This window comes from Molothrus ater, chromosome 33 (genome assembly GCF_012460135.2).
Source record: "Molothrus ater isolate BHLD 08-10-18 breed brown headed cowbird chromosome 33, BPBGC_Mater_1.1, whole genome shotgun sequence".
Lineage (NCBI taxonomy): Eukaryota > Metazoa > Chordata > Aves > Passeriformes > Icteridae > Molothrus > Molothrus ater.
In genome coordinates this window covers 880522-904926 of record NC_071660.1, presented here as the reverse complement: position 1 = coordinate 904926, position 24405 = coordinate 880522, and the positions used below count along the sequence as shown (strand labels likewise).

Genomic DNA, 24405 nt, shown 5'->3' with positions numbered 1-24405 from the left:
GCAGGACTGACCCCGGGGCACAGTGACCCACGCTGCAGCACTTGGAGGGGGGCTGTGCCCCATGGGATGGACTCAGCTTGGAGAAGTTCCTGGAGAAGTCTCCGGTGGGAGAGAGCCCAGGGTGCAGCAGGGGAACGACTCCTGTCCCTGAGCAGAGGGAGAAGCCCCGGGGCATGAAGTGAGCACGGCCCCATTCCCTGTCTCCGGCACTGCCGGGGTAGGAGGTGCAGCTGGAAGGAGGGAGGCGTGGGGGAAGGCTGGATTTAAGGCTCTTCACTTACTTCTCATTATCCTGCTCTAAGATTTTGGAGTTTTCTGTCAGAAATCTCTCCCCTCGCCCACTCATCCACAGGGTTGGGGCAGTTTTCCCTTTTTGGGGGAAATCAAAGCGATTCCTTTATGCTCGTAATTAGAGGTAGCAGTAGTGAGGCTCCGGGGCTTCCCGCTGACCGGAGCCACCGAAGCCGCAGTGCTTCGGGAAAGCCGTGGCGGGAGCTGCCGAGAAGTTTGTTTGTGTTTTCAGCTCAATCCCCCTCGGGCCCGGGCCCGTTCCAGGGCTGTTCCTCATCTCCGGCTCTGCCCTCACGCAGCCCGGGGGTCCCTGAGAGCGCGGGGCGAGGCTGTGCCGTGTGCAGAGCCCGCCCCTGGCTGCGATTGGGCGACGGTGCCGTCAGTCGTGGTTCTGGCGCGCTGATTGGTGGGAGCGGGGCGGGGCAGGGCCGCGGTGGCGGCCTGAGGGCGGCCGTGGCTCGGCAGCGGCGCCATTGGCGGAGCGTCTGGGCGGGCCCGCGATCGGCGGCAGCGGCCGGAGCGCGGTGAGGCGGCGGCGGCGGAGCTGGGAGGCGGCCGCAGCGCAGGTGGGAGGCGCGCTGGGTTGTGCGGGGGCTCGGGGCTCGCTGCGGGTCTCGGGGGCGGCAGGGGGCTCAGGCGGGTTCGTTGTGCCGTGTCCGGCGCGTGTTGCCGCTGGCGTGAGGGCGCTGCGGGAGCGGCTGCCCGCGGTCTCCTTGCGGCCGCTGCCTCGGCAGGAGCCGCTGCCGGAGCAGCGCTGGCTCGGCCCGGTTGCTGTGGCTGGGACAGAGGCGGCTGCCCCGTGCCCGGGGCTGTGCGGGGAAATTGACGTGGCCGGAGGTTTCTGTGCCCCGAGGAGACAGACGAGTCCTGTACAAGTGACTTTATTGCTGAGCAGAGGGAGAGGTCGTGGGGCATTTGCCTTGCGCTCTCTGCCATTGTTGTAGTTCGCAGTCTCATTTTTATCCTCATTTTCCCGGCCTCATCTCCCTTTCCCTTTGCCCACTGGCTGAGGTACTTGCAAGGTTCAGACCTCCCGATCCGCCAACTGCATGTCCTCGTTAATGTGCACCCCCACTTTTGTAGAACAGCCGATATTCATGGCTGTGTTAAGTCTTTGTTCTTTTGGAAGTTCAGGAATTTAGCGTGACTTTCTGTGAGCAGCAGTCCATGTTAATTAGTAACATTTTTTGATACAGATGGTTTCTCCCTTCCTTGTCTACGAGTCCCTGACCCAATCTCCAGGCCGATTCACTCAGTGAATTACTTTCTTTTCTTTTCTTTTCTTTTCTTTTCTTTTCTTTTCTTTTCTTTTCTTTTCTTTTCTTTTCTTTTCTTTTCTTTTCTTTTCTTTTTTCCTTACTGAATCTCTTGTGGTTTTGGGATTGTTCTCAGTGCCCTCATTCCCTGTCCTTCTGTAGCCGTTTCTGGATCAGGAGGCCTGGCTGCCACCTGCATCCCCTCGCTCAGCTGCCGAATGAGCTGCACTCTCAAGGTGTGGAGCATGGTAAAAAGATGAGAGTTGCTGTAGCGCATAAGAGGAGAAACAGCATTCGTTTAACCCATGGTCTGCCAGAGATCCACAAAACCGTGTCCCATTCCCATCCTTTCCACGTTTGGACTGGTACATGAGCTGCTTTCTTGTTTCCGTTGGTTTTTTTTCCCACCACTTTTCCTTTGTCATCTATTTGCCAACAACAGATTGGCAAATAGAGTTTGAGTTATTTCATTTTTCACAAACTCCTCTTTTTTCGGCTAAAAGGTAATCTGATCCCATCCAATGGTGAGGTGTTGTGTTCCTCATTTCAGTGGATTGGTCAGCAGGAAGGTCAGGAGCTGGAGCTGTCTGGTTGGTTATTCCCAGGGCAGCTTGTAATCTAATGATGCCATTGAAATGAGAAATGGGTTCTGTGGCTCCTGACATGAATTGGTTGGGGTTCCCAGGGGCTGGTGCATGGTGTTGTAGGATTTGTTCTGCTGGCCGTTCATCTTTTCCCCATTTTTGGCCGCGCTCTCCAGCAAGGACTGCATCAATTGACTGCTTTTCTCTAATTTAATCAGCAAATACTTGGATTCCCAACTGATTTCCCTGAACTTGTGGTAGCAAGAACATTTCAGTGCTCTAATACACCCTATATAACACAGACAGTGACAGCACATGTTGGAGTGGGCAGAGGGATGATTCCCCCCATTTATTTATAGTGAAGTTTTCCCAACATTCTCATTTGCTGTTTCCCTGTGCAGCTTCGCCCGTTTCTGTTGCAGGGTCAGATATCCTCACCCTGGGCTCTGCCTTGAGCTGTGCAAATTCCATCAGGGCAAGCAGGCAGAGCTTGGGGTGAGGGCAGAGGGAATCAGCCCAACTCCTGCCCCAGGCAAGAGACCCAGGTACATTGTCCAGGCTTTGCCCAGCAGTGTTCATTTGCATTTCTAAAGCTCCTCTCCAGGCTGCCTGGAATGAAGTTTCTCTTCCAGAGCATGACTCATATGCGCCCCACCCCAAAAGCCAGGGTTTGGGGTATTTTTAATTTTTGGGGTTTTTTTTGAAGAGTGTTCTATTAACGGTTTGTGAGTTAAAGGGTCACCTTTAAAGCTCTTCTAAACGCAGCCTGGAGGTAAACACCAGAAAACGCGGGCCAAAATTTTGCCATCTCCACCAGCCAGGCAAACACACACTGAAAAAGAATCCAAAGCAATAAAGATATTTTCTACTTCTTCTGCCGAGAATAAAAACTGATTCTCACCCCCAAACCTAACTGACAATATGAAAGTAGGATTATTTAGAAAAAACATTCTCATGATGTAATCTTATTCCAGGCAGCCCAGAGTGTGGGTGTGAGTGAGCCCCAGAGTGGAATTGTGCCGCGGTGCTCCCCAGCAGCTGTGGCAGTGCAGGCCCAGCCAGCGCTGAAGCTGCAGCAGTGGCAGCAAGGCTTGGCCGCAGTGGCTGGAGGTGCCAGAGGAGGGTGGCCAGGATTTCCGAGGGTTTGAGCAGAGGATCTGTGGGCAGGCCCAGGGGCTTGGCCCGCTGTGGAGCCCTGGCTGCTGCTGCGTTGCCTTCAGGGCAGGCTCAGGGGCGGCTCCCATGGTCCTGCTGCAGGCGGGAAGTGCAAATCTCCGGGGCTTCAGAGCCCCTGAGGCCAGGCTGAGGGGTCCCCCCGTGTTCAGCTGTGCTGGCGGCTGTTTCTGGCCTCAGGGACACTTGGCATGGGCCCCTTGGCCACCAGTGGTGCTGCTTTGCACTCCTTAGGCAGGAGCCGATGTCCTGGCTGGGTGTTGGCAACAGCAAAGTCCCAGGGCAGGCTCTGTGCCAGCCCAGCTTCCTGTGGGAGAGATTTCACAAGAGACAGGATTCTGGCCACGGTCTGCCTTAAATGTACATCCCTTATCTCCACCCTGCACTAGGTGGACAGTTACCAGGGTAAGGAATTCCAGACATCAATTCCAAGGGAGGTAATTGAATATCTGCTGTGAGTCTGTCTCTTCTTCTTGCCATAGCCAATGGCAAAAGCTGTACCCACGGCATCTTGGTTTTTATCACCAGCTTCCATAGGTGTTTCTTTATTTCTCCTGACCTGAGCTCTGGGGGTGCCAGGGGTTATGAAGGTCCCATTGTATTCCTAAAGTTGCCATAACCCCCTGAAGGATCTTTCGAGTAAAATTAGTTCTTCTTTCTGAGTCTATTGCTTCCACAATCCCTTCTCTATTAAATAATTATTTCAGAAATACCCTAATAAGTGATGCAGAATGCTTAAGCAGTAAGAATTGCTTTTGCCCCCTGTTATGTGCCATGGTGTCAGCAGAAGATATTGAAGCCTTCCTGCTCAGGGCATTTCAGTGCCAGGCTCTTACAAGCACCCAGAGCTCCTTGGGTTGAGCTGAGCAGGGGGCGGTGACCTGCGCTTTGTCTGATTCCCCTTCCTTCCCTCCCCTGGAACAGGCTGTTGCTTTTAGACACCACTTGTCCTGGTTGCTTCAGAGTACTTTGGAGAGGCTCCATATCTAATTTTCCCTATTTCCCTGGGGCTGCCCACACTTCTGGGTTCACTTCAGCATAGGCCTGGCCAGACATTTGACACAGAGGTACAACAGAACTGGCCTCTGTATCACCTTTTATAATATTAAGTTGCGTTCCAAATTTAGGGATCAAATCCCTTCCCAGTAAATCATGATAGCAATTAGGAGCAAATAAAACTTCATGCATTTCAAATCCATCTCCCAGATCTACTAATAGTGGTTGAATAAAACCATACATCTTTCCCACTTATGCCATGAATAATCAAAGACATTTTTGGCATTTCTCCCTCCCTTAGGTCTAAGATTCAGAGTGGATTGAGAGGCCCCTGTGTCCATCAGGAGAGGCCTCCTCTCAATGCCAACCCACCCTGAATGTTCTCAAGGGCTCCAGTGTGGAGGGTCCCTGGTGTGATGGGAGCTGTGACAGCCCTGCCAATCCATGTCCATCAAGGGGTGGACTTGCTGGTGCTGAGGGTGCTGCTGTCTGTGCTTGCAGTGTCCTTGTGCCCTGCAGCTGGAGCCCTGATTCCTTGCCAGGGGCTGTTTGGGTGGGCTGTCCCCTGCCGAGGAGGGCAATGCCTCTGCCGGGTGCTTGTGGCCGAGCCCGTGCCCTGGGTGCTGGGGCCCCCTTGGGCCCTGGGGCTGATCCCTCAGGGGCTGTAGGAGCTCTGCCCTGGCCTTTGCCTTCAGCTTGGCCTTTTTCTGCTCCCTTCTTGCATTCACCTGCTGGGCCTTTGTGCCCAAGTGCTGCAGGGCCTTCTTCTGCCCCTCCTGCAGCCCCCCTCAGTGCCTGTGGGTGTTTGTCTTGCTTTACAAGACAGGTGTCTACTTGGGAAGGCAGAAAAAGCCTCTCTTGGAATGGAGAATGCAAACCCCCTCCCTCTTAATTTTTACAATAGTGAAATCAAGGGTCTCTCAGGCAAAGCTATGGGAATAGGAATACCATTTTTTTACTAGTGTGTATAATAAAGCAAACAAAGAACACCAGCTCCGGCAGTGACAACAAACAGAGCCCGGAGCCAGTCCCGGCCTTTCGGCTGCGGCGCTTTCCCCTTGGGTGCAGTTCCGGGAACGGCCGGCAGGGGCGCTGGTGGCTCCCGCGGGGCAGGGCAGCGCATCCCTGCCATGGGAACCTCTCTTAACGGAAATAGAGCAATCCCTTCATCTAACTCTTTCACTTTTTTACCTTCTATGGCCTTTCTCCTGTGTTTTGAGAAAGAATTTGGAGAGGGCTGCCTTTTAACTGAGCTCCTAGTGGTTAGATTAGGCGCTTCCTGTAGAGAGAGAGTTTCCCTGAATAGCCAGAGCTGTGGTTACCAAGGGGATGTAACTCAGAGCAGGTCGGTTTCAGGGGAGGATATCCCGCCGAGGCTCGGTGGGAGTGTGGGCAGGGTCTGCTGCCGGAATTGCCAGAGGGGGATCTTCCCATGGAGACCAAACCGGAGCATGGCAGCCCCCACATGGCTTATGGCGGCTGATCCGGCAGCTCCCGGCAGAGAAAAGGCAGGTGGGAGACCCCGGCAGCAGCAGCGGCGGTGCCCAGCGCAGCTGGCACGGGCAGGGCAGCCGGGGATGGGATGGCTGGGACCCGCCCTCGGTGCGGTCGGCGCGGTGACCTCGGCCCACGCGGCAGGACAGAGCAACCCCATCTTCCCCAGCATGGCCGGCAGAGCGGCCGCGGGCCGGGCAGTGGGAGCAGGGCACACAAATTCACCGCCAGCGCCAGGGCAGGTGGAGCTGCCCTGGGCAGTGAGCCCGCACCTGGGATGGAAACCGGGGCAGGCGGAGCTGAGGCGGGCAGCGAGCCGGGACCCGGGACAGGCGCCTCGGCCGCGAACGGAGGGGGCAAGAGCTGCAGAGGATCCCACTCTCTTTCTGATTTTTCCTCTTGTTTCCCTCCCTTTCATTTCCCCTTTTTCTTTTCCTGTTTTGTCTAGGGGGTTTCTCATACTTTAAAGATTTTTATTCCCCTAAAATCTCCTGTCTAACATATGGCATATTCTCTTTCTTCTAGATTAAACGGGGTTTTTTTGCAAATAAATTCAGAACCTAACAAATCTAAACTTCTGCTTGGATACTTTGATAGGGTCGATGAGGTAACTCACGACCTCCTAATGTTGTTTTTCTCATCACCTTTTTATTATACTTTGGCAAATTAAGCATCTTTCAGTTACTTGTTTTGCTACTCCAAAAATCCCAGTGAACCCATAGTTCCTTAGAAGATGATCACACAAAGCTTGATTACCCCAGTGGGTTTTCTGATGCATGTCTTCTAATATTTTCCTAGTAAGCACATTTTACTAAGTAATTGTCTTCCATCAAGAAGTTTCCATTTCCCTGATTTATCTTGTTCACTTCCTGTCTTGTTTCATTCTTTTTTCTTGGCTTCCCTAAACATTGGAATTTCCAGTTTTTCCTCGTTTGGAGTTAATATTAACATAACTCACTCAGCTCCATTTTCTGCTGCATCCTTAGCTTTGTGATGTGCCCCCAGTTTCCCAGTTTGCCTCTCCTTTGGCCCGGGCCGGGTTCCCCCCGCCCGCAGCAGCTGGGAGCAGCCGAGAGCCCCGCGCTGCCCATCCCGACCCGTCCCGGCTCCATCCCCGCTCCAGCCGCGGGCTGCGGGAACGGGCACCGAGGGTGTGGCTGCTGCTGGGGGAGGAGGAGGAGGCAGGGAAGGGCAGGGATGAAGGGGGAAAAGGAGGTGGGGTTAGGGGGGAGGAGCAGGGGGAGGAGGGATGGAAGAGGAGGGATGAAGGCGGAGAGGGAGCAGTGATGGAAGGAGGAGAAGGAGGTGGGGTTGGCGAGGAGGAGGAGGAGAAGGGATGGAAGGGGAGGGATGGAAGAGGAGAAGGAGGTGGGGATGACACAGAGGAGCGGGAGAGGGATGGAAGAGGAGGAGCGGGAGGAAGAGGAGGGACAAAGGTGGATCAAGGATGAGCTGAAGGAGCCACGCTCGAGCCCTGCCTGAATTCGCAGCCCCCACCTGTGGGATCATCGCCCCCCCATCGCGCCGGTGAGCGGGGAGGGGGAGCTGGGCCCGGATATCCCTGGGGGTCCCTGGCTTGGGGTTTTTGGGGAATGTTTGGAGAATGAAGAAGTCCAAGGCTGAGCAGAAAAGGCCCCTTGGGGGGACATCGGGGGGGTGCCGGTGCCATCCTGCCGGCGATGCCCTCGGGGGATCTCCTTGCCCTTGTCTGTAGCATGGAGGCAAATCCCATGCTGTCCTTGTCCTTCCTCCCCCAGAGCAGGAGCTGAGCATGGAGAGCAGGGAGGACAAATCCCCGCAGCAGAACCTGGTGGCAGAGGCCGTTTTGAGCGACTCCACGGCGCAGGAAGCCAACGGGGAGGAAAAGCCCCAGAGCTGCCGCACGAGGAGGGGCTGCAAACGCAGATGGCGGGGATGTGAGGGGGAAAGAGCCAGCCTGGGCTGGGAAGGCGGCCGGAGATGGAGCCAGAGCTCGGAGCTGGTGCTCCATGAGCAGCTCCATGATGGGGAGAAGCCCCACACGTGTGTGGAGTGTGGGAAGAGCTTCAGGTGGAACTGCGACCTGATTGTGCACCAGAGGATCCACACTGGGGAACGGCCCTACGAGTGTGGGGAATGTGGGAAGAGCTTTAGCCGGAGCTCCAGCCTAATCAGGCACCAGAGGACCCACACTGGAGAGAAGCCCTACGAGTGTGGGGAGTGTGGGAAGAGCTTCAGGTGGAACTGCGACCTGATTGTGCACAAGAGGAGCCACACTGGGGAACGGCCCTACAAGTGTGGGGAGTGTGGGAAGAGCTTCAAGTGGAGCTGCGACCTGATCAACCACCAGAGGAGCCACTCTGGGGAAAGGCCCTATGTGTGTGGGGAGTGTGGGCAGAACTTCAGCCGGAGCTGCCACCTAATCCAGCATCAGGTGATCCACACTCGGGAGAGGCCCTTCGAGTGTTCCGTGTGTGGGAAGAGATTTCAGACCAGCTTCCGTCTCCTCCGGCACTTTCAGAGTCACACAGAGGAGAGGCCCTTCCGCTGCCCCGAGTGTGGGAAGGGATTCAAGCACAACTCCACTCTTGTCAAGCACCGGCGCATCCACACTGGGGAGAGGCCCTACGAGTGTCCCCAGTGTGGGAAGAGCTTCTCACAGAGCTCTAACTTGACCAGACACCAACGGAGGCACCGGTAAGGGAAGCCCTGCGAGTGCCCCGAGTGCGGGCAGAGCTTCGTGCACTGCTCCAGCTCCATCCCCCACTGGAGGAGGCACTTTGGGCACAGCCCTGGTCACGCACATTCCCTGTGATCCATGTTAGGAACACACCTGGCTGCTTCTACTTTTCGTTTCGCATTAATTTTTTTATCCTCTCCCTCTCTCTGCAGTCCAAAATCCAAGGAGGATGGATCTGTCACCTCAAATCCCAGTGAAAACAGCTCAATCTTACCCCAAAAGGGCTCAAACCCACCTCAAAAAACTCAACCCCACACCAAACTCACTCGATTCCACAGCCACCAGGCTGAGATGGGGTTGGGAGGTGATTTAGAGTCATGGGATCTCAATGAGTGGTGGGATGGGGATCGTGTGGGGCTGGGTGTGTGGGATGTATTTGATAGCAAATAAAACTCTCAGACTTACTGATTTCTCTCCCGTTCATGTTCAGTCCATTGCAGTTCTGTTTGCAGAGTGCCACCTTCTCAGCTCATTGTCTTTGTGTCCCCTTTTCTCTCCTGCCTCTCTTTGCCTGCTCTGTTTCTCTCTCAGTGTCTCCCTTGACCCAGGCACCACCAGAGACCCTCCCCTGATTGAATTGACCCAGGCACCACCAGAGACCCTCCCTATATTTAATTGCATCAGGGACCACCAAATACTCTCCCCTGATTTAATTGACCCCATCCCTGATTTAATTGACCTCTACCCTGTTTTAATTGATCCCTCTGCTACCAAAGATCTTCCCCTGATTTAAGTGACCCCTGTCCTGATTTAACTGCCCCCTTCCCTGATTTAATTGACCCTGCATTGATTTAATTGACCCCTCTGTCCCCACAGTCCCTCCCCTGATTATTTATTATTTTATTTCCCAATTTTTATTTTAATTCCCAGTCCCAGGAGTTGAAGTCCTGAAGGCTGGCAGGGAAATGTCTCTGTAGGATTTTGCTCCATTTGCCTTCATGGGCGGGAACATCTTTTCCTGGATGGGAGCTGGGATTCCAGACTTTTGGAATGTGTGCAGGGCAATATGGACTGGGATCAAATATGGACTGGGATCAAATATGGACTGGGATCAAGTAGGGACTGGGATCAAATAGGGACTGGGATCAATTATTCACTGGGATCAAATATGAACTGGGATCAGATAGGAACTCAGATCAAACATGGACTGGATCAACTATTGACTGGCGTCAAATATGGACTGGGATCAAATACTGACCGGGATCAAATATTGACTGGGATTGTACAGATTGGGATAAACTAGACTGAGATTATTTAGACTAGGATCAAATATGAACTGGGATAAAATATGGACTGAGATGCTATGGGTTGGGTCAAATGGATTGGGACCATACAGACTGGGATAAACTGGACTGGGATCAAATATGGACTGAGATCAAATAGGGACTAGGATCAAATATGGACTGGGATCAAATGTGGACTGGGATAATCCTGACTGGGATAAAGTGGACAGAGATTATATGGACTGGGGTCAAATATGGACTGGGATTAAATATGGATTAGGATCAAATATGGACTGGGATTGTACAGACTGGGATAAACTGGACTGAGATTATTTAGACTAGGATCAAATATGGACTGGGATCAACTGTTGACTGAGATCCTACAGAGTGGGATAAACTGGACTGAGCTTATATAGACTGGGATCAAATATGGCCTGAGATCAAATATGAATTAGGATAAAAAATGGACTGGGATCAAATATGGACTAAAATCAACTATGGACTGGGATAAACTGGACTGAGATTATATAGACTGGGATCAAATATGGGCTAGAATGAAATATGGGCTGGGATCAAATATGCATTAAGATCTGCTATGGACTGGGCTCAAATATGGACTGGGCTCAAATATGGACTGGGCTCAAATATGGACTGGTGTGGTGGTGTGTGATGTAACGTTGTTTGATTTGGTCTGGTTCATCCTGAATAGTTTCCCCCTCTTTCCCTGGAAATCCCCAATTTCTTATCGTTATTTGTCTATCACGTCTCCCCTCCCCTATCCATCAGATGTGTCTTGTTGTCCCCACCCCTGGCCTTTGTCCATCACTTGGCAGCCCTGCCTTTCCTTCTAGAACCTTCTCCCCAGGGTGTCAAGTGATTGGGCAAGGGCAGGGACCCCTCCCCAGTTTTTTGCTGATTTGTTAGCCTCATGCGTTCATCAAACTATGTATCAGTTTTTCCATACCCTCATTTGCTGTCGTGTTGCCCCTCCCTGGCCCTCCCCCTTCCCTTATAAGCTGTTACTTGCCCTCAGTTCGGTGCTCAGTCCTTCTCCCTCCACCCTGCTTTTTCTCCCCCTTCGACCTTCCTCCAATAAACCTGCCAACCCTTCCTGAAGGCTGAGTCCCTCTTTCCTTGCCTGCGCCTCCCTGCGTTTGCCGCCCTCCTCCGCTCTCGTATCGTGGATCTCTTCGGGACCCATAGGCGCGATAGGAGCTCCGGGCTCCTCAAGCGCCCCTTCGCCGCTGATCGGGGCTGAACGTGAGCCGGGCAAACTCATCACCCCAGCACCGCAGCAGTTTGGCGCCCAACGCGTGGCGTGAAGACCCCTGCATCTGAGGCAGTCTGCGGATCCTGAACACTGTTCGGAGGACTGCATCTCGGAACAGGAGTCCCGCGACGCGCGGGTTGGATTGCTCTAATCCTTTGGGCGACTCACCGCTCTCCGTGTAGCACGCCCTCGTTTCGGGAGGTGCGGTGCTCCGGAGAGAAGAAGGCGACACCCTCTCAGCGCACCCTAAAGAGGCCGCCTTCGGCGCAGGCAGCTCCCGCTAGCAGCAGCCTTGGTTCGTCCCCCTGACGGGTGAGTCTCTTGGCTGTGTTGTACAGCCCACCACCTGACCTCACGGAAAACCTGGCATAGGCATCCCGGTCCTCTCCTCGGCCAGTGGGAGGGGGAGGTCAGGGTCAGTGGGGACCCCGTTTAGTTTTATTTTAGATTCCTTTTGATTTTCCTGTTGCTAGCGGTAGAGCGAGTGGCTGACCCCTGCGTATTCCATCTGCAAATATGGGTGCTAAACTGTCGGCCACTCAGAAAGGGGTTTTTTACCAAGTTGTGGGTACCCTGGGGGGTGGGAATTATAAGTTTAATAAAAGGGAAGTTAAAAGTTTAGTCCGCTGGCTGACCCGTACCTACCCCGATTTAAATCCCGAGTCAGTCCTGGATCCCAGATTTCTGAGGCGGGTTCAATCCCGCCTTCAGAGAGAGATCCAAGCTGGCAGCAAAACCTTTCAAAGCCATTTTTGTTTAATATCCCTTTTGATTTCTGCCCTCGCTGTTAAACCCTCTTCCCGGACTCAGCCAGCGGACCCCCAGTTATACCCCAGTTCTCCCCGTCCCCATGCACCTGCCCTTCGTTCCTCGCGCCCTCCCTCCCGAACCGAGTCCCTGCGGGGAGCAGCCCGCGACAGCCCCGCGCCAGGGAGACACCCGTCCCTAAGTTCCTCGCGGGCGACCCGGTCCCCGAGCCTCCGAAGGTCTGGCCAACCTCCGGAGGAGACTGTTCCTGCTCCCTCTTTCCGCACCCCCTCGACCCCAGTTGTTAAACCCAAAGTTCGTTTCAGTTCTCCGCGGTCCTCTCGCCAAGATGGCGTCAAATCATCCCAAAATGGAGGGGACCGCGTGTTCAATCCTAAAAAACCCCCTTCTCCTTCCCAGAGTTCCCCCACTCCTTCCCGAGCCCCCCCCCAAATCCCTCCCCTTCCCCCCTCGCGGGTTCCTCCCACGTCCCCTCCCCTTCCCCCTCCCCCTTCTCCCCCCCCTCCTCCTCCGCCCCCTGCTCCCGAAACTCCTCCCCCTCCTCCCCCGCCTTCACCCCCTGCAACTCCTCCCCCTTCCCCTCCTCTCCCACCACCCCCCGCCTCCGCAACGACGTCATGGGGCCCCTCCCACAAGGGGAGGCACTTTGCTGCAGAACCCTCCCTCCAGTTCCCACGCCGGGACCCTCCCTCCCCCGCTCCCGGTTCCCACGCCCTCCCTTCCGGTTCCCACGCTCTTGGGGCTAGCGGGGGGGGGGTCCCGAGCCGGGGACCGGAGCTGTCTGCAGTCCCATCAGCAGCCCCGGTCGTTTTTCATCCCGCGGGAGATGGGACAGCCCTGGCTCAATGGGTCCCCTTCTCTCACTCGTCCATGAAGGAGCTGTGCAAAGCACAGAAGGAGTTCGGGAGGGACTCCGAATATTTTCGGGGACTCCTTCAGGCCGTCCTGGCGGAGTCGGTCATTACACCTGCCGATCTCCGCCGAGTCTTCCGTTGCCTCCTCAATTCCACCGAGCAAGTGCTCTGGGAGGCAGCGTGGAGAAAGGAAGCCTTGAAGGTGCTCCCGTCCCTATGGGATTCCCCGAACTCCCGGACGAGTGCAGACGGAGAGGTCATTTCCATTGACCATATGCTTGGGACGGGGAACTGGAGTGACGGAGCAGCCCAAGTCAGAGCCATACCCGTAGAGGTTCTGCAGCAAACTGCCCGGGCGGCTGAGAAAGCCTTCTTGGGGTTGCGAGCGGCCACACCCCAGGTCCCATATGCCAAAGTCCTGCAGGGTGCCGAGGAACCATTCCTCGAGTTTGTGGAGCGGCTCCGAAAGTCCATTAACTATCAGGTTGAAGGAGAACACTTGCAAGCCGAGCTGTTAAAAGAGATGGCATTCCTCAATGCCAACTCGGCTTGCAAAGATGCAATCAACAGCCTCCCTCTGGAGCCAGCTCCCACCCTGCGGGACATGCTTTTGGTGTGTGGGAAAAAGGTATTAGTTCCATCAGGTACCGGACCACCACCTGCCGCAGCCTCCCGCCTGAGAACACCTCTCCGCCCTGCCGCCGCCGCCGTCGAGGAGCCCCCATTTACCACCGACGTCTGTCCCACTACCGCGCAGCCGCTGCCACCAACATCAGCCCCGGTGCCCAAGCCTCCAGCCACACCGTGCCATCTGTGTGGGAAGCTGGGGCACTGGATGCCCGCATGTCCCCTCAAACAACAATTTTATGAGTTTAAAAAGTCCGTGCAGGGGACCCACGGGCAAACTGTTCAAAAAAACTAATTAAACAGCGCAGCGGCCCCCTGCGCCAGGACACAAATGCGGAGGCCTGTTCACACCATCCGTCCTGGCGGGAGAAGAGGGAGAACAGTGAGATAATGCCTCCAACTGGACTTGACCTTCATGCCGGACTGACACAAACACCACCTATTAATACTCATGCTCTTTCATCCTGTGTTTCCTCCCGTAGGTTGCAGCTTGCGGAACCATTACATCTCCGTTCCGCCGGTTTCCACCATGTTGCTGTCCTCCCGGAGGGTCTAACAAACTGGGAACGTCAAAGCCACAGTCTCCTCGTCCTAGGCGACACAAAGGCGACCCCACCAGAAGTGAGTATTGTCCCGAGCTTGCTTCCCGCTGGCTCGGAACAAATCTCACTCATGCTGCATTGTGTCCACCCCCCGCTCTTCCTACCGAAGGGGCAAATAATGGCCCAATTCTTTGTCGTGTCACCACCGTATGCTGTTTCCGATTTATCACCTCCGGAATTTCAATCGGCAACCCAGGCTCCAGACATACCCACAGTAGCCTGGGCTCAAACTCTTGGGCATGAAAAGCCCAAACTTATTTGTAAATTAAAAAAGGGGGGAGAGCAAGTCGCACTACGCGGCTTGCTGGACACAGGGGCAGACGTCACGGTTATTCCCTCTCGGGATTGGCCGTCGCGTTGGGAATTGCAAAGCGTCCCTGGCCACATCAGAGGTGTAGGAGGGCTTCAATTGGCAAAACAATCGAAGAGCATCGTACAAATTACGGGGCCCGACGGACAATTGGCTTCGGTTCGTCCGTTTGTTTTAGATTACACGGAACCCTTGTGGGGGCGGGATCTCTTGGCCCAGTGGGGAGCCCGAATTGACCTACCAGTGGCTCCCCAGGTTTTTCGGGCAGCGACCACTGCTGAGCGCCCCACCTGGAAGCTGGATTGGCTTTCGGATGAACCAGTACAGGTGGCGCAGTGGCCGCTAAACAAACAAAAATTAGCGGCGCTCAACGAGCTCGTGCAGGAACAACTACAGAAAGGGCATTTAGTAGAGTCCATGTCGCCTTGGAACTCTCCCATCTTTGTCATTAAAAAGCCCAACAAAGACAAATGGCGACTCCTGCATGACCTCCGTCAAATTAATGCAGTTATTAAAGATATGGGACCCCTCCAACCAGGGATGCCGTCCCCTGCGATGCTCCCTAAAGATTGGAATTTGGCAGTTGTTGACATAAAAGATTGTTTTTTCCAAATTCCTCTACACCCTGATGATGCGCCGCGCTTCGCCTTCACGGTTCCATCCATCAACCGTGAAGCCCCAGGCAAGCGCTACCATTGGACAGTATTGCCACAAGGCTTGAAGTGCAGCCCGGTGATCTGCCAATGGTACGTCGCTTCCCTGCTGACCCCTGTCCGTGCAGCTGTGGAGTCAGCCGCCATCCATCATTATATGGATGACATTTTGATTTGTGCGCCAGACGACGACCTGTTGGCTCATGCGCTTGACCTGACAACCACTGCGTTGGTTGCTGCAGGGTTTGAGCTGGCGCAGGAAAAGATTCAAAGGATGCCACCCTGGCGGTACCTTGGCCTTGAAATTACCAAGCGGACCATTGTTCCGCAAAAATTGGCAATAAAAAGCAATATCCGAAGCCTAGCAGATGCCCACCAACTGTGTGGTTCTTTAAATTGGGTGAGACCTTGGTTGGGTATTCCCACGGAAGACCTAACCCCTCTCTTCAATTTGTTGAAGGGGGGAGAGGAGCTGAGTTCTCCCAGGACCCTCACCCCGGAGGCCAAAACCGCTCTGGAGAAAATTCAGAGTTTAATCTCAGCCAGGCAGGCCCACCGGTACCAACCGGGCCTGCCATTCCGTTTTATTGTTTTGGGAAAACTGCCACACCTTCACGGCATGCTCTTCCAGTGGGACGGAGTCATCGGGAAGAGCAAGGACCGCGGGGCGAAGGACCCTCTCTTGATCATAGAGTGGGTATTCCTGAGCCACCACAGGTCCAAGAGAATGACATCGCCACTGGAGCTGGTGGCTGACCTGATCCGGAAAGCGAGATCACGGATCAGGGAGCTGGCAGGTGAGGACTTGACGTGCATTCATCTTCCCATTAAATTTGGCACGGGCCACCTCAAATTAACAATGTTTGAGAACGTCCTTCAGACGAACGAACTTTTACAACTAGCTTTGGACAGCTACACGGGCCAGATTACGATAGATCGGCCGGCCCACAAATTGTTTAATCAAGAATTTGTTTTCACCATCAAGTCAGTGCAGAGCAAGAGACCCCTCGATGCCCTGACCGTTTTCACTGACGCATCTGGAGCATCCCACAAGTCAGTGATGACTTGGCGGGATCCTCAAACTCAGCGGTGGGAGGCAGACATCACTGTGGTGGAAGGATCGCCACAAGTGGCTGAGTTAGATGCAGTCGTCCGGGCTTTTGAGAGGTTCTCTGAGCCATTCAATTTGGTAACTGATTCGGCATATGTAGCCGGTGTAGTGTCCAGAGCGGAGGGAGCAATCCTCCAGGACGTCTCGAATGTTCGTCTTTTCGAGCTACTCTCCAAAATTGTAAATTTAGTCTCCCACCGAGAGCAGCCCTTCTACGTAATGCACGTAAGGTCGCACACCGACTTGCCGGGGTTCATTGCGGAGGGCAACAGGCGCGCTGATGCCCTTGCCGCTCCTGTTCAGGTGGCCCCGCTCCCTGATCGCTTCGGTCAGGCCAAACTAAGCCACCAGCTGTTCCACCAAAACGCGCCTGGCCTTGTTCGCCAGTTCAATCTGACGCGCGAACAGGCCAAAGCTATCGTGGCGACATGTCCCCAGTGCCAGTCCCACCAGCTTCCATCATTGGGCCTGGGGGCAAATCCTAGAGGACTTTCGAGCTGTGAAGTGTGGCAAACAGATGTCACTCATGTTCCCTCCTTTGGCCGGTTGAGCTTTGTTCATGTCTCGATAGACACTTTCTCCGGCGCGGTATTCGCCTCCGCCCACACGGGGGAAAGAGCAGCGGATGTCGAAAAACACCTACTTCAGGCATTTGCTGTTCTGGGCATCCCTAGGCTGCTCAAAACTGATAATGGCCCTGCGTACAAGTCCAGGGAACTGCGCCAGTTCCTGCAGCAATGGGGAATAGAACATCGAACAGGCATCCCCTATTCCCCGACAGGCCAAGCCATGGTAGAGAGGGCTCACCAAAGCCTTAAGAAAACTTTAGAACACCAGAAATCCACCACAAAGGTAGAGCCCCCTCACATCAGACTCTCAAAGGCGATGTTCACTTTGAATTTTTTGAACTGTTCCTTTGAGAGCCTGAACCCGCCCATGGTTAGACACTTCGGGAGCCACAACGCGCTGCAACCTACAGCCAAGCCTCCGGTCCTCATCAAGGACCCGGAGACTTGGCAGACCCAAGGACCCTTTGACTTGGTGACCTGGGGGAGAGGGTACGCTTGCGTCCTCACTCCTTCTGGTCCCAAGTGGGTGCCCTCAAAGTGGGTTCGGCCTTTTGTGCCCAGGGAAGCGAAACACCGGGCGAAAGAGCAACAAGTCCGTGTCGCCAGTTGGAGGCGCCGAAGAAAGCCCCCTGACCCCCTTCTTCCGCCTATCTGTTTTTTATTCAGTGATGAGCCAGAACCATTCGAATATTTAGTTCACGTTTCTTAAAACCCAGTTCTCCTTCCCTGATACTGCCTCTTTTTAGTTTTTCAGGTATGGCACGGCCCCAGACACACCTAGTTGCCACCTACCTCCTTTGGGCCACGCTCACCACCAGCTGCTCTGCATGGACTCTCCCCCAGCCGAAACCTAATGTTTGGCGGACCCTCGCGGAAGCCCTGGGGCAAGATCACCTTTGCCTGAACACTGCGGCAGCAGAAGACCCGATGGCGTCTTGCCTCGTGGGGATCCCGCTCCCCCCTTCCCAGCTTCCCTCCCCTTTCAATTATATTTACTCCTTCAGAACTACCCCGAAATCCCCCACTGCTTTTTGGAACGCCTGGAGAGACCACCTCCGCTTACAACCTACTCTTGAGGTGAACCCTCCAGAGCTCCATTTGCTCGGCTCTGCACTTGCCCCAGTTTGCCTCATTTTTCGATATATCCCCAGCCCCGGTAATCCTCTATATTTTAGAGAAGCCCCGGGTTCCCAACACCCCCCCTCTGCCTCACTCCGGTATCCACGCACTCTGACCCTGTTGAACCCCTCCAATGCCTCCTATCTCCCGAACCAATGGTGCAAACGAGTTGAAAAAATCCCTCTAGCCACCTCCCCGAATGACAAAGCAGTGACCCTTCCCCATGGTTTGTTCTTAATTTGCGGAAACCGAGCTTGGGCGGGAATCCCATCTAATCCTATCGGGGGACCATGTGCATTAGGCCGGCTGTCCCTGTTTACACCCAACCTGACCCATATTATTGATTGGCAAAATAGAAGCGCAAGCCTCAATTCGACCTTCGATTCAAAACGTATCAAAAGAGATTTAAAGAATTTAGATGAAGGCTGCGACTCCGTGATTGAACATTGGGACCGTACAAAAGCGACTGCCCTCACAGTTTTACTCCCTTGGGTAGCGATCGCGAAGTCACTAGGCGAATTGGGCCGCCTAGAGTGTTGGGTTGTAAAACAGGCCAATCTTACGTCAGCCGCCCTAACGGACCTCCTTTATGATGAGAAAGTCACGAGGCAAACCACACTCCAAAACAGAGCCGCCATCGATTTCCTCCTCCTGTTACACCAGCACAAGTGCGAGGAGTTTGAAGGTCTCTGCTGCCTCAACCTCTCATCCAGGGCTGAAGACGCGAGAGTCTCCATTGAGCGCATACAAAATCATCTTGAAAATATTAAAGCGCAAACTACCGACTGGCTGGGGGACATGTTCCGCGGGTGGGGGTTTTCAAACTGGGTAGTGGCCATCCTGAAGCCAATCGTTTATTTATGTTTTTCACTTATATTTGTGTTACTCGCTGCCTCAATACTATGGAAAGTACTGAAAAACTTTATTAACCGAGCCCTCTCCTCTCCGGAAGTCCTCCGACTCCAAGCACCCCCTAACTCACCAGAAGAAAACTCTTGGGAGGACCCTGACGAAGGAGACAGCATGGAGCCTGTAGACCAAGAACTGCCCTATGAGGACAGCGAATTCGAACCTTGAGAACATAAACTCAGATACTTATAATAAGTTAGTCCCCCCGTCCCCCCTTTCCTTTTTTTGTTGTTTGCAAAAGGGGGAGATGTGGTGGTGTGTGATGTAACGTTGTTTGATTTGGTCTGGTTCATCCTGAATAGTTTCCCCCTCTTTCCCTGGAAATCCCCAATTTCTTATCGTTATTTGTCTATCACGTCTCCCCTCCCCTATCCATCAGATGTGTCTTGTTGTCCCCACCCCTGGCCTTTGTCCATCACTTGGCAGCCCTGCCTTTCCTTCTAGAACCTTCTCCCCAGGGTGTCAAGTGATTGGGCAAGGGCAGGGACCCCTCCCCAGTTTTTTGCTGATTTGTTAGCCTCATGCGTTCATCAAACTATGTATCAGTTTTTCCATACCCTCATTTGCTGTCGTGTTGCCCCTCCCTGGCCCTCCCCCTTCCCTTATAAGCTGTTACTTGCCCTCAGTTCGGTGCTCAGTCCTTCTCCCTCCACCCTGCTTTTTCTCCCCCTTCGACCTTCCTCCAATAAACCTGCCAACCCTTCCTGAAGGCTGAGTCCCTCTTTCCTTGCCTGCGCCTCCCTGCGTTTGCCGCCCTCCTCCGCTCTCGTATCGTGGATCTCTTCGGGACCCATAGGCGCGATAGGAGCTCCGGGCTCCTCAAGCGCCCCTTCGCCGCTGATCGGGGCTGAACGTGAGCCGGGCAAACTCATCACCCCAGCACCGCAGCAGACTGGGATCAAGTGTGGACTGGGATCAAATGGATTTGGATCAAATATGGACTGGGATCAAATCGTTTGGGATTAAATAGGGACTGGGATCAAATATGTACTGGGATCATCCTGACTGGGATAAACTGGACTGAGATTATATAGACTGGGATCAGATATGGACTGGGATCTACAGTGGACTGGGATCAAATATGGAGTAAAATCAACTATGGACTGGGATCAAATCAGGACTGGGATCAAATCAGGACTGGGATAAACTTTGGACTGGGATCAAATATGGCCTGGGATTAAATATGGACTGGGATCAAATATGGATTGGGATCAAATGGACTGGGTTCCTACAGACTGGGATAAACTGGACTGAGATTATTTAGACTAGGATCAAATATGGACTAAGATCAACTATGGACTGGGATTAAATACGGACTGGGATCAAATAGGGAGTGGGATCAAATATGGACTGGGACCATCCGGACCAGGATGGCTGAACCAGTTCTCCCAGTTGTCCCTAGCATAGACCTAGGCACTCCCAGTATGATCCCAGTCTCTCCCAGCAGGGCCCCAGTCACTCCCACTTGCCCCCAGCGTGTTCCCAGTTCCCCCAGCACATTTCCAGTCGCTCCCAGTCTGGTCCCAGTCCCACAGCCTTGGGACCCTCCCAGTATATCCCAGTTGCGCTGAACATTCTGGCAGTTGTTGCCAGGCACTCCCAGTCACCTCAGTGTTGTTCATGTGCCGCCAGTTGTCTCCCAGTTGCTCCCAGTTCCTCTAATTAAGTCCCCAGTTGGCTCCCAGCATGGGCCTGGAAGCTCCCAGTAACCCCCAGTCAGGGTCCAATCAGACCCACTCTAATCCCAGTATGAGTGTAGCCACTCCCAGTATGATCCCAGTCACTTGCAGTCTAATCCCAGTTGCTCCCAGACACTCCCAGTACAACTCCAGTGCCTCCAGTGTGATCCCAGTTGCTCCCTGTCAATGCCAGCATGACCCCAGTAGCCTCCAGTATAATCCCAGTGATTCCCTGTCTCTCCCAGTTTATCCCAGTTGCTTCCAGTTTGTTCCCAGTCACTCCCACCTCTTCTCAGTTTATTTCAGCACCATCCCAGTTACTCCCAGTCAATGCCAGCATGATTCCAGTCACCCTCAGAGTGATCCCAGTTGCTCCCAGCATGGGCCCAGCTGTTCCCAGTGTGCTTCCATCACTCCACTGTGGTTACAGACACTCCCAGTATGGTCCCAGTTGAACCCAGTTGCCCCTGCTATAGTCTCAATCACTCCCCATATGGTCCCAGTCCCTCTCAGTATGATGCCACTTGCTCCCAGTTGCCCCCAGCATGGTCCCGGTTGTTCCCTGTGTGATTCCAGTTACCCCAGTGTGGTTCCAGACACTCCCAGTATATCCCAGTTGCCCCCAGAATGTCTGTAGTCATTTCCAGACACTGCCAGTGGCCCCAGTAAGGTGTTAGTTCTCCCAGTATGATCCCCCAGTCATGCCCAGTATATCCCAGTTGCCTTCAGCAGGCATCCAGTCCTTCCGAGCTGCTCCAATTGGCTTGCAGCATGATCCCAGTTTCCCTCAGTATGGAATATTAATTCCAGTATTTTCAGGTGGGACGTGCCTGGCCCTGTCTGACCCTTGCTGCTGGGCCAAAGGCGGCAGCTGTGATGTTTCACCTCAGAGATACCTTTGGCCGGCTGGGTGCTGCAGCTGGGCACTCGGAACAAATCCAGGCATAGTAGGAACTCAGTTTACCTCTGGTGGAAAAGGTTCAGGCGATGGTGAAGAGAAAGGAGAGGATTCTATCGTAGAGTTTTAATCCAGAGTTTTATTCCAGGATGACAGACCTCTGAATCTTGTAACAGCTCCCAATAGAATCCAGACCGCATGGTCCCGTCTCCTTTAAAGCCCGGGGACAGGGGGAGGGGAAGGGACAGGTAAGAGCCAACCAGGTGGGAGAAGGGGAAGGCTCAAGGGATAAAGGCGCTTGGACAGGCCAATGAGCCCGGACTTGAGGGGCATCTTTTGAACTTCTGCCAACCACATGACGCCCTTGCTGGAATGTTAAGATTGATGGGCAGCTCTAAGCAAGAGGGAAAAGGGGAAAGGAAAGGTTGGCACATCTGAGGGGTTGGGATAAGTGAAACAGGAAATGGCATCACACTGCAACACCTCAGTTGCTCCCAGTAGCCCAAAGTGTGATCCCAGTCACTTCTTTTCAACCCCAAATATGATCCCAGCAAGCTACACTGTGATCCCAGTCACATGCCAGCCTGCCCAGCGTGGTCCCAGTATAATCCAAGTTGCTTTCAATCTCTCCCAGTATGGTCCCAGCTGCCTCCAGCATGGTCCCAGTTGCTTCCTAGATCAGCCCAGTCAGTCCCAGTATGAGCCCATTTGCTTGCAGCAGGCTCCCAGTTGCTCCCAGTCTTGCCCAGTATGGAGGATGATGTGCATGGTATGTTCCCAGTCACTCTCAGTTAGTCCCAGTATTAGTCCAGTCACTCCCAGTATGATCCAAATATGGCCCCAGTGTGCTCCCAGTCACTGCCAGAACAAACCAGTTTTGCTCTACATGGTTTCAGTTGCTCTCTTTCACCCTCAATCCCACTCACTCCCAGTATCTCCCAGGGTACCCCAGTTCCCTCCAGCATCTTTCCAGTTCCTTCCGGTATGATCCCATTTGCTCACAAGCACTCCCAGTCAGCCTCAGTGTAGTGGCACTCACTGCCACTACAGTCCCAGTCACTCCCAGTGCAATCCCAGTGCAGCCCAGTCCCTGGCAGTGCTGCCACTGCTGGGATCCCCCAGCCCTGTGTGCGTTCCCCCCTGGCGGATGTGCCGAGAGGAGCCCCAAGGGCTGGCAGTGGCCAGGCAGGGTCCCCAGCAAGGCCAAGTTTGGATGTGCAGCCCCCAGTTTGCCCAGTTTGCCTCTCCTTTGGCCCGGGCCGGGTTCCCCCCGCCCGCAGCGGCTGGGAGCAGCCGAGAGCCCCGCGCTGCCCATCCCGACCTGTCCCGGCTCCATCCCTGCTCCTGCCGCGGGCTGCGAGGGCTGCGGGAACGGGCACCGAGGGTGTGGCTGCTGCTGGGGGAGGAGGAGGAGGCAGGTAAGGGCAGGGATGAAGGGGGAAAAGGAGGTGGGGTTAGGGGGGAGGAGCAGGGGGAGGGGGATGGAAGAGGAGGGATGAAGGCAGAGAGAGCAGTGATGGAATGAGTAGAAGGAAGTGGGGTTGGCAAGGAGGATGAGAAGGGATGGAAGGGGAGGGATGGAAGAGGAGAAGGAGGTGGAGATAAGACAGAGCAGGAGGATGAGAGGGATGGAAGAGGAGGAGCGGGAGGAAGAGGAAGAGGAGGGACAAAGGCGGATTGAGGCTGAGCTGAGGGAGCCAGGCCGTCGATCCCTGCCTGAATTCGCAGCCCCCACCTGTGGGATCATCGCCCTCCCCATGGCTCCTGTGAGTGGGGAGGGGGAGCTCGGCCCAGATAGCCTGGGGGGGTCCCTGGGTTGGGTTTTTTGGGGGGATGTTTGGAGAATGAAGAAGTCCAAAGCTCAGCGGAAAAGGCCCCTTGGGGGGACATCGGGGGGTGGCGGTGGCGGCTGCCAGCAGAGGCAGCCTGGAGGAGCAGAGCCCTGTGTGCCCCAGGAGCCCAAAGTGGGGAGCCCAGAGAGGGGGGAGCGCCGCCATTGGTGGGAGCCTCAAGAGCCTGGAGAGGGGCAGGGGGGACTCCTTGGAGCCGCTGCAGCCCAGAGCAGAGAATGAGGGGAGAAGGGAGCCCAGGAGCCCAAACAGCCCCGGCATCCCGAAATGGGGAGAGCGAAGCGGGGGGAGCTTTTGGCATTGCTGGGACTGCCAGCAGCCTGGGCAGGGCAGGCACCAAGGAGAAGGGGGACCCCCAATCCAAGCGTGACCCCAGCAGCTGGGACAGGGGGGAAACCCCAAAGAGCAGAGGGGAGGGACCAGGGACAAGGAACTCCTAGGACGCTTTTTCAGAGCTGAATCTTGGTGTTTGGCAAGTTTTTCTGGAGCCCCATGGCCGGTGACTTGTAGAGATGGAGTCAGGCAGAGGGACCTTCAAACTCAATGTGTGTTGGGGACGGTGAAACAGGAAAGCCTTATAAATATGATTGTCTGGCAAAAGATTTTGACAATATAGAAAGTATAAGGAAGATTGAAATGAAAGCAAATTTTGAGATACCTCAGTTACTGAACAACTGGAAAACAATGGTGTGGCCCAACTGAAGGTAATCCCCTTTTAATGAAACAATACCCTCTGCTTGCAGACAGATCCAAGGGTCAGAGCAGACCCCACTAGCTCAGGAGAAGGGATCCAAAGAGGAGTTTTTAGGGTTTAAAATGTAACACAGTATGGTGATGTAATGATTCTTACAGGCTGTATGCAAATGCTATAGGACTTGTATATTGTACAAGATTGGTTAGTGAGAAATAAAATATTCAATACAGAAGAAGATTTATTGTATTGTAACGGGAACCTCGCTCTCTTACGTTTTTCCCCTTTTACTCTCTTACCCTGTCATCCTCTCTACCCCTCTCTTCTCTCGGGCCTGCTCCGAGCTGTGCCTGGCAGCTCCAAGCAGGGCCCTGCACCCAGGCCCTTTGCAATAAACCGCAAGTTCCAGGGCCTGGCTGCAGAGATCTCTCGTCTCCGTCCGTCCCGACCGTCCTACCCCCTGACGCTCCTACAAACGTGCTCATCCCTTGTTTTCCCCAAACCAGGATTTCCCATTGCCAACCCCAGGGAGGCTGTGAGGAAGAGGAAGATGCCCCGGGACACTGGGGCAGGTGAGGAGGAAGTCAGTGCCCCTTTCCCCTCTGTGCTGCTCCATCTCCCAGCCCAGCACAGCCCCTGGCTGCAGCTCAGCCCTGGGGGGATCTCCTTGCCCTTGCCTGTGGCACGGAGGCAAATCCCATGCTGTCCTTGTCCTTCCTCCCCCAGAGCAGGAGCTGAGCATGGAGAGCAGGGAGGACA

At 54.4% G+C, this 24405-nt stretch overlaps 1 protein-coding gene and 1 pseudogene across 1 annotated transcript; both read left to right on the top strand.

Moving 5' to 3' along the window:
* Window positions 1-754: 754 nt before the first annotated feature.
* The window catches only part of LOC118700772 (zinc finger protein 345-like), an 83777-nt pseudogene continuing 60126 nt past the window's right edge, over window positions 755-24405 (top strand).
* On the top strand, window positions 11098-19237 carry LOC118700759 (uncharacterized). The gene is made up of 2 exons (XM_036405345.2): window positions 11098-11318; window positions 17247-19237. Exon 2 carries the CDS (start codon window positions 17257-17259, stop codon window positions 18694-18696), a length of 1440 nt encoding a protein of 479 aa, XP_036261238.1. The 5' UTR covers window positions 11098-11318; window positions 17247-17256; the 3' UTR covers window positions 18697-19237.